Source organism: Camarhynchus parvulus, chromosome 5 (genome assembly GCF_901933205.1).
Source record: "Camarhynchus parvulus chromosome 5, STF_HiC, whole genome shotgun sequence".
In the NCBI taxonomy this organism is placed as follows: Eukaryota; Metazoa; Chordata; class Aves; order Passeriformes; family Thraupidae; genus Camarhynchus; species Camarhynchus parvulus.
In genome coordinates, this window is record NC_044575.1 from 16,363,398 (window position 1) to 16,378,370 (window position 14,973).

General features: G+C 39.4%; 1 protein-coding gene across 4 annotated transcripts in view; it reads right to left on the minus strand.

Moving 5' to 3' along the window:
* AP2A2 (adaptor related protein complex 2 subunit alpha 2) overlaps positions 1 to 14,973 on the minus strand; it is a 44,728-nt gene that overhangs the window by 3,390 nt on the left and 26,365 nt on the right. The window contains exons 7-22 of one of the 4 annotated variants that reach the window (XM_030948587.1): positions 14,771 to 14,879; positions 14,123 to 14,270; positions 13,546 to 13,714; positions 12,295 to 12,432; positions 10,874 to 11,056; positions 10,443 to 10,540; positions 10,039 to 10,270; positions 9,068 to 9,241; positions 7,022 to 7,185; positions 5,238 to 5,315; positions 4,277 to 4,359; positions 3,442 to 3,531; positions 2,537 to 2,660; positions 1,659 to 1,775; positions 1,411 to 1,480; positions 80 to 214 (exon numbers count right to left, since the gene is read on the minus strand). In XM_030948587.1, the coding sequence (XP_030804447.1) occupies positions 80 to 214; positions 1,411 to 1,480; positions 1,659 to 1,775; positions 2,537 to 2,660; positions 3,442 to 3,531; positions 4,277 to 4,359; positions 5,238 to 5,315; positions 7,022 to 7,185; positions 9,068 to 9,241; positions 10,039 to 10,270; positions 10,443 to 10,540; positions 10,874 to 11,056; positions 12,295 to 12,432; positions 13,546 to 13,714; positions 14,123 to 14,270; positions 14,771 to 14,879 (2,112 nt within the window). Of the gene's footprint in view, positions 1 to 79; positions 215 to 1,410; positions 1,481 to 1,658; positions 1,776 to 2,536; positions 2,661 to 3,441; positions 3,532 to 4,276; positions 4,360 to 5,237; positions 5,316 to 7,021; positions 7,186 to 9,067; positions 9,242 to 10,038; positions 10,271 to 10,442; positions 10,541 to 10,873; positions 11,057 to 12,294; positions 12,433 to 13,545; positions 13,715 to 14,122; positions 14,274 to 14,770; positions 14,880 to 14,973 lie in introns of all 4 variants that reach the window. The other 3 variants (XM_030948586.1, XM_030948589.1, XM_030948588.1) reach the window with 3 other exon arrangements.

Genomic DNA, 14,973 nt, shown 5'->3' on the forward strand with positions numbered 1-14,973 from the left:
TTAAAGGAGTTTCAGATACACAGAGGTATTTAGTTGAAATGAGAACTTGTATCTAAGCTGGAGATAGTTACACAGATACCTGTGCCTGGAGGTTGGGTTCAAGGCGCAGCAAGCATCCAATCTGAGTGGTTTTTGTGTGTATGATACCAGCACCAACAAAGTTAGCAGGATTGGGATCTACCTCCTCAAGCAGGGCTGATCCAAATCCAATTATCTGTGAAAGAAACCAAGATGATTTAGATGTGGGGAGAGGAGGACATAAATACCAAGTATACACAAACAGTCACCATCAAATAGCAAAACAAGGAGGAAACTAATTTTGAAGTCTTCAAGACTACTTCGTTACCACAAATTTTTGAAGGTTGACCCTGATAAGTGTGCTATTCTGTAAATAAGGCTCTTTTCAAAAGCAACTGAGAAGCAAGTTAAGATTTAACATCAGTCTTCCCCAGTTTGGATACAGCCATTCCTGTACACAGTCACCGTTCCTGTTACACATTGCTGTTACAGTCACTTCCGTTTTGCCTAACACAGCCAAAAAGTCACTTCCTTTTCTAACCAGTACCTCAAGTATAAATTAAGGCTTGAATTATCTGCCAATTCAGTTTTAAGCAGTGAAACAGTGCTTTCTTAAACAGCTTCAAGTCTCCAGCTGCCACTTAAGACTGCATCTAATTCAAACCACAGCTAGAAGCTGTCCATTCAACTCAGCACTGCCATGACCAGTCACTTTCACTGGATGATCCAACTGCCATATAAACAAAAATGCATAAAGTTTGCTTATACCATGTGCTAATTTGGGCTGGGATAGAGTTAATTTTCTTCTTAGCAGCTGGTATGGGGCTGTGTTTTAGATTTCTGAAAGAGTTGATAACACAGGGATGTTTTAGTTATCACTGAGCAGGGGTTACACAGAGCCAAGGTCTTTTCTGCTCCTCAGAGTGAGGAAGGTCTTTTCTCCTCCCCATGAGTGAGGAAGCTGGGATGCACAAGGAGCTGGGACAGGACACAGCCAGGACAGCTGAACAGTGGGATATCCCATACTGTAAGGTGTGCTGGCACAGAATATAAGGCTGGGATAGGAAAGGAGGATGTTCAGAGTGGTGTTGTTTTGCCTTCCCAAGTAACTGTTAAACCCAATGGAGACCTGCTGCCCTGGGGATGGCCAAACACCTCCCTGCCAATGGGAAGCACCAAATTAATTCTTTGCTTTGCTTGTGTGCATGGCTTTTCTTTTACCTACTGAACTCTCTTTACCTCAACCCACACGTTTTTACCCTTATTCTCTGTACCATTCCACTGGAGAAGAGTCAGCAAATGTCTGTGTGGTGCTAGGTGCCAGCTGGGGTTAAAACATGACCTGCTACTGCCCTGTACACTATGAATTAAAAATATCACACCACCACCCACCTTTGCTTTTGTGATCTCTGCATCCATCGGGTGCTTTGCTTTGAAGATATTCTGTACTTCCTGTTTGGGACTGCAAGACAAGGCAAGACAAATACATTATGAACAGCATTTCCAGTAGCAATTAATTCTACTGAGAGAGCTCATGGCTTACAGGGTTGAGTATGGGATGAGGCACTGCACCAGCTACATTCACAATATGCCTTCCTCCTCCCTTGCCCACCACAAGAGGCCCCAGTATGGAGTCTTACTTGCTCAGCTGCTTCCAACGCTGAAAAAAGTCTTGAGAAGACATCTCTGTTGGCTGGAAAAATTTATTCAGAGTGATGGGTAATTTTACTGAAAGATTTTGAAATGTTCCACCGTACCTGCAGATGGAAGAGAAAAACCACAGTGCATATGTGGCAGCCTCAGCAGTGTCAGCAGAAATCAACACAGCAACTGAGGAACTGTTTATGATCAAAATCCATCAACTGCACATGACATTTCTAATATACAGTTTCAATCCACTGTTAAATACATTTATTTTCTCTCCTTAGGTGGCCATAGATGAATTGGCAGAATTGCTTATAAGGTTCTCAGTTTTAGCATAGGTTTATCCTTGTAGATAGCACCCTAAGGGGCAAAAATACATCCTTGTGAAAACATACCAATAAAAACCAGTTTAGACTAGAAAAACAGCATGTAGCTCAGAGCTCAGGCTTTTATAAAGCTGAGCTGATGTTGAGTGGACAGAACAAGAGTCTATTTCTGGTTGCATACACTTCCAGGCCAAGTTATTTGCAGAAATGTTCTTGGTTTCCAGAAGGGAGAAGTTACTGCATATATTCCTGTCAAGATTTCTTAAACAAACAGGAAGACTGCTGTTTTATATAGATAGCAGAGACAGAAGTCATGGAGACATTTTATCAGTAGCTGCTTCTTGACTGTTTGGTTTGTCTGGGGTTTTAAACCACATTGTTCCAAGTGGATTCTCCCTAGCACCTTAAAGCTTAATTAGATCAAATTTTCAAGTTGTCTACCCAAGAGAGCTTTTTGTGTCCATATTTTGCATTTTGGTCACAGGGCCATGCCAAATTTAACATCTTTCATCCAATTAATTCACTAACATTTGAATCCTTTGTTTTACCTGAACTGAATGTTCAGGATCGGAGCTTCCATGAAGTCTGACACACATTCGATGTTCACAACCTGCTGAACCTGTGCACCTCCATCCACTGTGGGGTCAACAGGTTTTGTCTGAAGATTCAGGCGTAGAAAAGTTGTTAAGGAAACAGATCAATGAACTGATAATATAAAAAATGCAAATCTTCCAAGAAACTCTATGAGAAATTAACATCATGTTTCCACCTATTCTCTGTGTGCTACTAAACATTTAAAGCTCAGGTTTTTTTGTACAGGAAAAGAGTTTGTGGGGTTTTTCATACTGACACATATACAAGCAATAACTCTGAAAATTCTCAGTTAATTGGATATTCTTAAAGAAAGATGCCCTTAAAAAGGTGTGAAGGCACAGAGACTTCACAATAAAAGCCACAGCACTATGTTGAACATGGCAGAGATGCCTTGAGTCAAACAAGCCTGATTACTTAATCTCCCAGAAATCCTAAATTTGCAACACCAAGCATGAGGGACCAGCCATGAATTAAGTACCATCACCTTGGCATACATGTATTCCATCTCCATGTCAAGTTTTAGGTTATCTGCTAATGCAGTACTCGAAGGACACATTTCTACCTCTGTTGCTTCATGTCAGTGGCGAAAGCTACAGTTCCAGTACATAGTTATTCAGCTTAACTTCTTGTTCTATCAAAAGTAAAATTTGTGTCTATATCCAGGGCTTTAAGGAAAGAATCTTCCATCCCTGCTCAAGACTTGATCTTCCTATGAGAACTTCAGAGAGCTATCAGCAAGTTTCTCATTTCTTCACGTTCAAGGACACCATGCCTTGATCCAACAGATTTATTATATTGTGCAGCAATAAACCACAAAAATCTAATAAGAACAGACAACTGCTACTACATTTAAGGATATTTGACTGAAGGTCATCTGAGCAGATTACTGTTGGAGTAAAATTCAAGAACTGTGTTGATGTCTTATTACCATAGAATATGAACATACGCCCTGGAAAGAGAAGAACGAGACATCAGAGTTTTCAGGTCATGTAATTGCATTGAACTACTCATGCTTCAATTCCCTAACAAATTGTCTTTCTACCTTTCTTTAAAACCACTTTTAAGAACAAAATACAGTTTACATGGTTTATCTCACCAACACATTCACATTTCAAAATGCAGCAATTTAACCAAGCCATTAGATTTCTCCTACAGTAGCTGTCACAAAGGCAGTTAAATCATCAGTGAAGTCTTTCAATTGTTGGAGAATTTTGTTAACATGCTACTATGTCACCAAGAGTTTTACAGAAAGGGAGAAGCAAGAAATTCTATTGCTAGCCTGTGTTCAAATTCTATCTCCTTCCTAGATGGTTCCAGTATCCTGTGCATTCAATCTCATCTGAAATGTATTGTGTTTCATATCATAACAATAAGCCATACTGCAAGATATAAATTTTGAGAAGAATGGTGCTTTATAAACCTGGCTGCACCAGCCATACAAACAGGCAGCATGAGCTGGAATGCTGGAGCTTAACACCCCTATTTCATATCAGCTACCAAAACAATAAAAAAAATTCAAGGAAGCAAGAGCCCACACAAAAGCCAGGGATGCACAACAGTGGGAGCTGTAAAACAGCTTAGGCCTATAATGCTATTTCCCTCTTCAGTAGCTGAAAAGTGAGTCCTGTCTGGAATATCATGCTAGCATTGTGATTGATAATGCAGACAGCCAACCACAGCACTACAGATCTTACCCAGGTTCTGTCGAAATTCAGATTTCAAGCCAATTTGTAGCAACTGATTTTCAAATAAGACTCCATTATTTTTACACACAAACCTAGGGGAAGAGAGGGAAAACATGTTTTAAATTGAGCCACATTAAACAATATTTAGAACCACAAAAATCAGGGTTTACACAGAGGATGAAGATTGCGGTTAACCTAGAATGCATCAATCTGTGAGAGAGGCCTTTGCAGAAAACTGCAGTTAGAAAAGACAATTTTACATCCAGAACCACCACTTGTAGGACACTAAAAGAACTGACATTTTTATTTGATAGGCTGTCTGAGAAACTATGAAGGAAACCACAATATGCTATATGCACACACACTGTCTAATAAAGGACCAGGCAACAGGATTTTTCTTTTTAGTCTGGAGAACTTCTGAAACTCATTAGGTTTGTGCAGAATTGAAAAGTTTGAAGCTTTGACTGTTTAAACCTGAAAGAAAAAAACCCTCCTTGTTTTATCATTTCTGTATCACCTAAGCCAACTAGAGATGTACATTTTCCATTTTGAGAGAGGAAGCCCATTCTCCAGTGATCTCAGTCCTTTCTATCATCCTTCACTTAAAAGTGGTCAGCAAACATCTGCCTTTGGCATCCAAGGCACTTAAAACACATTCCCAAATATTAGTACTTTTGACTGGTACTCTGTTTTTTATTTATTTCCAAATAGTTGCAAAAACTTAACATACAACTGGCATTGCCTCATTTTAGAGCAGTGTGTGATAGCACTGACTTGTAAAGAAGACTCTAACCTGTGTATTCATGAGCCTGTCACAAAATCCACAGCATCCACAGAGGTGTTCTAGTCACAAGTCTGACAGTACATGTTTCTCTAGTCTTGCTGGTATTAAGTTAATGAACAATATAGTTTTGCTTTATAACTATATTCTGGAAATTGCCCAGCCTTGCAAGGTTTTAGTATTGCTTACTTGTGAAAAAGCTCATCAGCATCATGCACAGTATCAGCTGGTTCCTCAGAAACTACCTCAGATGAAGCCAGGTCAGGGCTAGTTCAGGCAGCACAAAGGAAGAAAGGCAGTAGCGACAGAGACAGCAGGAGTTAGTAAAGACAGCTTAGAGCTTAGTTACTTCTTTTACCTCCTTCCTCAAAAATGGCACTGCTGAGCTTAATGCACGAGAAATTGATTAGCTGCCCTAGCTCAGTACCCTAGAAAGGTTTTAGGCATTAGGCAATGTTTTCCCCCACTTCTCTCCCCCATCCCACCCTGACTGTTAGAAAACAGCAATCCTTCACGAAGACAGCTGAAGGTGTTCAGTAAATGTAAACCTCTTACAGAACCAAGTCCTTTCAGGTGTTTAACTGTGTCAGCAAAAGTGTTTTAAGTTGAAAATCAAAAAGGTAAGCTGCATATTGACTACTACAAAGGTGTGCTTAAAAGCAGAGGCCTCATCAACCTTAGACACCCTTCTAATTACAGGTGCACAATCAGTACCTAAAAACACACAAGTATTAAGCATAGGCAAGAGTACACAGGCACACAGAGAATGACTTACCCAAGCAACAGATTAGAAACAAAAGTGACAACAGCACTAAGAAAAGGCAGGAAACTGTAAAAAGCAACTTCTCAGTATCATTAGAGAAGCATTTAATAATCTACAGAAAGATCAAGGAGTTGGGCATTGCTATACTTTCTTCTGCAGAGAGAGAAAACTCTTTTTATGTAACATTTGCTTAGGAAACTACTAGCATTGGTTCCTCTTTGTACCCTCTTAAAAAAAAAGCATGAACAAGCTTGTGTAGCTTCCTAAAGCCCTGGTTTTGTGTTGTATGATCAAGTATCACTACTGACCTTCCAGCAGAAGCACAGGATCAAGTATTAATCACTGCAAACCTGCAACAATGCATTGCCCAATATAAAATTTTGATGAAAGTGCCAATGATCCAGGCAGATCAGTTCCCCTAATTGTCTTTTATATTAAGATGCACTGAAAATTTGTTGTGCCAACATTCAAAATTTGGTCCTTGAAAACAGTAATATATTCTTATCCAGAAAGACAACTGATCTTAAAGACATTCTGTGATTTTATGCCGTTCATTCCCAAAAATTTAGCCAAATAACATTTGAGAGTAGCCACACGGACTTTTAATAATAATGGGTTAATAACACATTGTAGCTACACTGCACTTACTAATGTAATTGTAGTATCAAATCCCCTTAAAAAAAAAAAAAAAGAAAACGACTTGTTCTTTATCCCCCTTTTCACACCCCTTTGTCAGACAGTAGAACAACTGAAGTGTAGCATTAAAATCTGGGAAGCAGTATCCTGGATACAATCCATCTCACTGTTTCAGCAGCAGCTTGCCGTAAGTGGAGAGACAAGAATACTTTATTAAAAGAAAATAAGAATAAATGTATTCATATCAGGACAGATAACCCCCACTTCAAGATGTATGGAGATGCACAAGCAGCTTAATTCAACAAAGCAGCAAAACCAACATGAAAACCAGACACTACTGTGTGGCAAATATCCTCAGGTTGAGTACTACAGGCTCAGTTTTTCCATTAGAAGAGATATTCAATAAAGACAGCACATCCAGCAGTGTCCAAGAACACCTCTCTTGCTGCAAAACTACCACCCAGGAATGCACTTAATATGCTGGAACAAAACCAAAAGTTATGTGTGTTTTTCCTTCAATCTTGTTTCAACAGACAAATTCTCCTTCAAATTCCTTTCAGGGTGACTTAATTACCTCGCAAAGTTGTCATCAGAACCAGGAGCAAGAGGTGCAACTGCAGAAGCTGAATCTGAAAATACATCCACGAGCAGGCTACCACTAGAGGAAGGTGGGGGAGCTGAATTGGTGACAGGGGCAGCACCCAGACCCAGCAGATCCGCCGATGGAGAAGGAGTAGACTAAGGAAGACAAGACACTCCGGTGTTACACTGCAACAAAACTACAACAAAGCTGTCTCGTTTGCATAGACAAATAAGCTATGGCACAGTGCCTCTCCCCACCCCAAATCAAGGTTTGAATGGATGTAAAAGGGTTCACAAATGCAGCAGCTGCCACGCTGAATTTCAACTTAAGGTCATTTACAGGTGTGGTTTTCTTTTTTTCCTTTGAAGAGAGTTATGTCCATCTAACCATTAAATAAAAGCAAAACCAAAATTCATCTGTCTAAAATCTGGTTCTGCAGAAGAAAAATGACAAAGATGACAGTTTTTCCCCCCTTCTCTTTTCCCATTAGTTTCAAGGGAAAGTAAGTATTGTAGGGAATAAAATTCCCATGTTGCTTTTCTTTCGTGAAGAATCCATCAAGAAAGCAAGTGGCTTTTACACAAAGCTAAATCACAGGTCATCACAGCATCTTTAAAATTGACTATCAGTTTAATCCTGGGTTTTTGAAGCCTAGCAAATCTTAGAAAGAATGCAAACCCAACCAGCAAAAATAGCAGAGCCTGTAGCCAGTTCAAGCTGCAAACACTAGAGGAAGAGACAAGATGTTTGAAGTGTTTTGTCCTCAAATAGAACAAATCAAGCAGCCAGGACACAGAATCATGCAACAGAGGCTGCATATATCTGCCCAAGTCGCATGCAAGTACAAAGCACAGAGTGTTAATCAAAATGGCCATGTATTAGACATTAGCAGCTTCCACTATGCGAGATAATCTGAGGATGAGTCATGAGATGCATTTGGATGAATCTGAAATCTTGTTTTTGTAAGCCAACTCCAAGTTATCATTTACTCCATACTGCCAAAAGACTTTAAGCAGCCAATCATTAAGACCAACTAAAAACAAAGTATGGACCTCAAATTTCTTAACATTTTTGCAATCCAAACGAGACAAAGCCACTGGTGAAGGTAACACTGTGCAGTTTGTTACATGGCCACAACCCATAAAGTGAAGCTCGTAAAGCACAATGCAGTATTAACTGCCAGTCACTTCAATTTGGCATTCAAAGAAAATTTTGCAACTTTTCTGCTGGAAAGAGATTTCTTCCAGTCAAAACTGTTGCACTTGGAGTAGCTACTCTTATACACTGCAGTGACTAAGTAGTAAATTATTATGCTATAACAAACTGGGCAGGGAGCATGCTACAGTATTTCCTTCTCTAGATAATCTTCAATGGCATGTTAAATCTAATTACAGGTTATTCTAGGCATTAAAACCAGAAAGAAATATTACATTATGGGAAAAATTGATCCTACCAGCTTTAACTGACAATAAAATGAGAAGTTTCAGCTCAGAAGAAAAAAATCATGTGGACTTGTCAAGCACAACAGAACTCAAATAGTACTGTCAAATAAAAAGTAACAACTTTATATTAAGGACATCCTGATGAAGCTAAGTGTTGTCCACTTCTATTAAAAACAATAGCCCGAAACAAGATGCAAAACAACATGTTAGACAAAGCAGAAAAAACAGGTGATATTCTGAAATTCAAGTTAACGCCTTTTAAATATGATTTTATAAACCCACCCTCAGTGCAATTTCATCAACAAGGACCTTCACATCTCTAAAGTAACAGCAACATTTTTCAAATAACAACGTAAAAGGGAGTTTTATAGACTGCAGACAGTTCGTCCCCACTTACGTAAGATTTCCAAAGGAAAACTGCATCCAACCATGCAGCAAGGGGAAAGCAGCTGTATGTCCCCTGCTTTACAGCAAACACCCACAGCCTTAAGTTTCAGGTGGGAGGTTTTAAATCCCCAAAAAGCCACTTTATAAAACCAGCCTTTTCTCACTTGCACACCATCTAAATTAGTGAAATAACAGCTTTTAAACTCACAACAACACTGGCATTGACAGAGGCAGGTTCAGCACTTCCATTCATATCAGAGCTCCTCTCCTTTTTGATCTCTTCCAGGTCAGTAACTGTGCCTGGGCCTTTCTTCTTCTTCAGTTTAGCCAAAATGGAAGATTCCCTCTCTGGAAAGGGAGGCATTTCTTCCAACACTGTAGCCTTACCATAGAATAAAAAAGTATTAGTTAAACTTCAGAGAAAAAGCCAAACAAGCTTCTGAGTCTTTGAAGAGACACACCCTTATAGATTGCATAAAGCAAAAGCAGAAGTAGTTACCCACACAGAAAATTATTATGCAGTTTACTGTAGTGAGGGATTGATTGCTTTTTTGAAAGAAAAAATGCTTTAAAACTTTCTGAAGTCCTTCCAGAGCACTTGGTTAAGAAAACAGGAGCGTATCACTTCTCTGAAACAGTGCTATTAAATTTTAAAAAAGAAAATTTAAATAATTAGATCACAGCAGACCTAAGGGTCCTTAAATCAAGCAGACCTAGGCCTAAACCACAGAGAATACTCAAGTTTCTACCCAGACCTAAGCATTTATTAGATGTCAAAACCAAATGTGCAACGCCCTGCTCAGACCTGAGAGCACCAGGTTAAATCACTGAAATTCTAGAGATAAAAAATTACACTTTTCCTGCCCACCACCAGGTAAGTCCTCAAAAGAAAGCCCCAGCCTTTTGGTATCTAAATTCTCTAGGAGCCTCTATTGTGCCAGCTTTCCCTGGCTTCTCTGCTCCAGATTAACATGTCTTAATGGTCATATGTCCCACTACAGCAATAACAACTTGGAATTTAGCTCTAAATTAAAGATGACTACAGCAGAATTAAGAAGACTAAAAGAGTCAGCATCCATATTGTAATGCTGAGATTTCTGAGCAATCAGGTAAGGTTTAGTTGAGTTTAACTTCCTGACAGAGTACTGCATAATAAAGAAAATAAACCTTTATACCTACCAGTATATCAGTACTAGCAATAGTACTGAGCCTCAAATACTCAACAGCTCTCTGCTGCAGCTCAACATCTGCATTCTTTAGCTGACTGTCACTGCGCAGCACATCTTGAATTGTAGTTTTGATTTCTGGAAACAGGTTCACAAACTTGATGTAGGTAGACAGAAGCAGAGCTCGGGTAGGAACACTACACAGATGAAACTTGGAATGTAGCAAGTTGAACTGGATGAGGGGACTTGAAAGAAGGAAAAAGAAATTTCTTCAGTTTTTGTAGATATGATAATCCTCATTATTGCATTATTAACAAGAGCTGAATGAGTTGTTAACTAGCCTTTAGGAATGCTAGGAATTAAATTCTTTACAAAAACCATTACTACTTCAATTCAGTATTTTAGAAGGTATTTTACCTTGATCTTGGATCACCTGCTATCAGATTTCCAAATTCTCCCAAGATGTAGCCACCTACTTTTACAAGATTCTCGTGGCATGCTGGAGCTTGAAGGGCCTGTAACACATTAATAATTATTGATATGCAATGTACAAAAAGAACCATCTTTTCTGTCACTTCCATTCCCTGTTTCTCATCTACTTTCCTCCAAGAGCAGACTGTGGATCTAGGCACTACAGAGTGCTTATGAGAAAACCATCATGGGTGGTATGATTTCACAGAAGACTCTAATGTGAGTATTACTTGATTAAGAGCATTCTTAGGCCCATCTAGCAGTACTGTGGACTTTTGATAACAGATAGAGCTCCTTAAGTTTCCCCTGTTATGTCACGTGGTGCTTCCTTAATTCTTAGCTCATTTTGAAAGGGAATTGAAAACAGTTACTCTTACCTCAAACACAGTCTTTGCTGCATATCCTTGCACATCATCCCTGTTGATGACAATCTGAATAACTCGGTACCACACTTCTTCACTGACATAGTCACCAGCAATGCGAATGAGATTCAGGATTGTATCCACATACCAGGTGTAATCCACTGCATACTTCTCAGCTAGAATTGCAACCTTCAGAACCTGAGCACACAAAACAGATCACAGAAAGTTGACTAGCTTTTACTACGAGCTGTATACACCTGGTGATGCCCCACACTGGCCCAGAAGCCTCAGTTTCAGATGGATGAGCTTGTTCACTTGTTCCCACAGCTAAGGTGAAAGGAGAACATTGAAATGCTGTGCCAGAATACAGCACTTGCCAAGCACATATTGCTTTCCCCATAATGCATTCAAGTATGTTGTATCTTTGTAACTTTCCAATTGTGTACCTAAGTGATCAAGAGCAATTTATAGAACATTTTTTTGTTTGCTAGAAAAACACCGTCTAAACTACCACTGAGACAGGATCAAATAGGAAATTGGAAACCTCTCAAAAAAAGGCAAAAGAAAACTCAAGATAGCAGAGGCAAATAGAGTCACCAAAGCACAGCTGACTTTTTCAGGTCATACTCAGATTTCTGCATCCTGAAGCAAACAATCAGCTTCAGGGGAGACTCCAAAAAGTTTATTATCAGTTGCATTTGCTACTCTTAAAAGAACAGGTCAATATGAGGGAACAGAATGAAATTCTCACTATATGCCAAGTCAGGGGACATTGCCAACAGCAACCAGACAGCACAAGAGGTAAATCAACAGTGTACTACACATTCACTTCTCCAAGCAAGGGACTTCAGCACCTAAGCTAAATAACTACTCTAAGTACAAGTTTTGTTTACCATCCTAAAAAGGTTGAAGTTGAGTATTTCAACTTTTATTCTACTAGTAGGAAGAGGATAAATATCAGGCCTCTTAGCTGATTAGAAGGTATTGGTTTTGGGAACCCTTAGACTGAACATTCTCAGGGCATACAAAGTTCTACCTACAAATAAGCATTCACCACTAATGTTTGAAGCTAGTGAACAATTGACTAGAGTAGGACCTAACCCTCAGATGTAGAGAATGTGTTAGTGGCTCACATATAAAATTCATTTTGCTTTCTATATACACTGTCCTGAGGCCAAGATCAGCTTTTAAAATTCTTAAGTTTCCAAGGTTTCCCCCCTGCCCCCTGGATTAGTTGAACCTAAATTCTTTGCTATTACACTACAAAGTTAGGAGTTTTTTGTTTGTTTTAGTAGTTTTCTCTAGGGTTTTTTTTTTAAGCCCCAATGAAAAGCAATCTCTATCACAGACCATGCAGCATCCTAATCAATAAATTATATTTATGGTACCAAATCCAGCTACAAAACAAATATTTAAGGAAAACACCAACAGCTTACAATTTCTTCTCTAATGGAATAATCAGCAGTCTCCAGATAATTGAGCATTTCAGCCACAATCTGCTGGGCATTGCTTCGGTCACACATTGCATACAGGAGATCTACAGCTCTTTGTCGTACACTCACATCTCTTTCAGTCTGCAAAAAGACACAAAGGTCAAGATGATTTCATCTTTGCTTGGAAAGTACACACAACTTAAGAGACGAAACCTAGTATAATACACGGTGAAATTTAAAACAAATGAATTTGCGTAATTTTTCAGATGCAGAATGAACTCAGATATACCCTTTATATAAGCTGTTTCTTATACTATTTCTCATTTTCAGTCACCTAGGAAAAGCTCAGTGGAGACTTAGCTTCCTGCTTTTAAAGACTATCACAAAAATTCAAATCATCAGGTTTTGTTTCTGTAGTGCACTTATTCAAATCTATGCAGGTGCTGAAAGAATGGACGAGTTTGTACAGAACACTTCAGTATTACGCAGAGTAGGGTGGGTGAATTTGTAGTATACTATGCACTGAGTAACTGGTACCAGTGGCCACAAATGCACCAATAACTGGCTGAAATTGTTAAATTGTTACAAGGCCAATGAGCATTTAGCTACCTGCAGGTTTAGTGTCAGGCATGCCTTGTAACAACTGAAGTCCAGCTAGAACAAATACATATTTTGAACTTAGACAAATGTGTATGTGCTACAGCACAAACTTGGAAGAAAACAAAGCATTTCAACATCCAAGTATGCAAGTACATTTACATGCAAATCAGTCTTACTCTTTTGACTTCTGCTTTGTCACATAAACATGGCCTGGGATTATGTCTTTCTGGCTTCTGGTCTTTACAATTCTGTAATGCAAGCTGATCTGCTCTACCATTCCCCATGAGCTAATACAGCAACACAACAATAAAACTGTTTTCTCATCATTCTCAATTTTGAAATTCCACATTTTTAAACAATTATTCATCTTCAGCCTACACTTGGGCAGATACCAGTGTTACAGGGGACACAGCTTCAAGTATCAGATTTACCAGCAAAGTGCAAAATCAACAAAAGCTGACCACTGTAATTACCAGCACAGCAAGATTTTGCTGGATTGAGGTAAACTGAGGTAGACATCAAAGAATAATTCATTTGATTCCTAAGTATTATTAACTTAACTGGGGACAAGGAGCTTGGGGCAGTGGGGGAGAGGGCACTGAGGCAGGGGAGAAGACAACACTTACAACCAGACCACACACTTCCAATATTTACCTTCAATGCATTGATAACTGTTTCTATGTGTGTTTTCACAGCCTCATGTGAGAATTCAGAGCTGGCAAGCGTGCACATGCTTTCCAGTGCTAGGTAACGCAAATTAGTTTCTCGGTGCTGCAAGAACTGACCTAGCTGGTTACAGGCACGGACTAGCAGGTTTGGCTCACTGCACAGAACAGGAGAGAAAGTGAAAGGGTTAAAAGCAACAGGTTTGAGAACACTCAATTCAGAATACTATTTCTGCAGTGGAGATTTCTTAAAATGCTTCAAAGTGTCTGCTAGAATGCTTTGCTAGTGAAATGCAAATTCAGATACTGTGAGCAAATAATCTCTGTTGGATTAGAGCAGTGGGGTCAATACAAAACATCAAATAAAGAAGCAGCAAAACCCAAAGCTACACAGCTCATGAACACTGTTCAGTGACATTGCTGTGGTTATGTTCCAATCCAGCGAGCAACTTTGTGTTCTTTTCCCCTTCACTCCCTCCCACATTAAAATCTGATTAACTGTTAAAGACATAGCCCCATCTTTTCACTTTAAAAGCCCCTCTGATAACAGTATTGTCCCAGCTCACCTGTCATGATGTATAATTAAGCTTATTGCCTCGAACAGGACAGCATTCTTTGCATTTGAGTGTTGAACCTTCTTTGACTTTGGTGGCTCCTGTGCTTTGTTGAGGATGGTTTCCAGGCATTCTGTCAGACGGCCACGTACCGCAGGGTCTTCTGGAGAACAATGAGCCGTTGGACAACTTCATTTTGCTCCAAACCCTAATCCCTACCTTAGGTTTTCCCCTGGCTGAATCCAAATTAACTAAATTATTCTGAGACATTAAAAGCATTTACACTCCCCAACATACACGTGGGAAAAGAACTCCAAGCCACAGTTCTATTTGGGTGAGAAGAAAAGACAAACAATCTGTACTACAATATACTTGGAGGCTTTAATATAGTTGATAGTATTAATGAATATTTAAAATGGCAGCTGCCAATGATTTGTAAAATGCACACTGGTTAGACATTTTGTTAAAATTAAACACAACATAACTCAAAAGGCCAAGTACCTTAGAGCTACTAGAAACACTCAGGAGTACAAACTTCAGTGTCTTTACCTTAAGACAATGTGCTTGCATTCCAAGCTATGGTAACACTGCAGTGCAGTAGCTCTTTGGAGCCAGTGTACTGCGTAAGGGAGATGACCAGTGCTGTGATGTGTGCATTACCTGGAGGCGGATAGCACTGTAACAGCCTCAGAAGTTTCACAGATAGCCAGGGAGCAGGAACAAAGTAATATGTGTAGTCCTGAAGGTCTGTTGATGCAGAAGTTACAATCTGTAAAACAAACAGCCAGCATGTCAGCTGCTGAAGTTGATTCACAAGCTTCAAAAGGACCCAAAGAACACTGTAGGTCACCTCTGACAGAAGC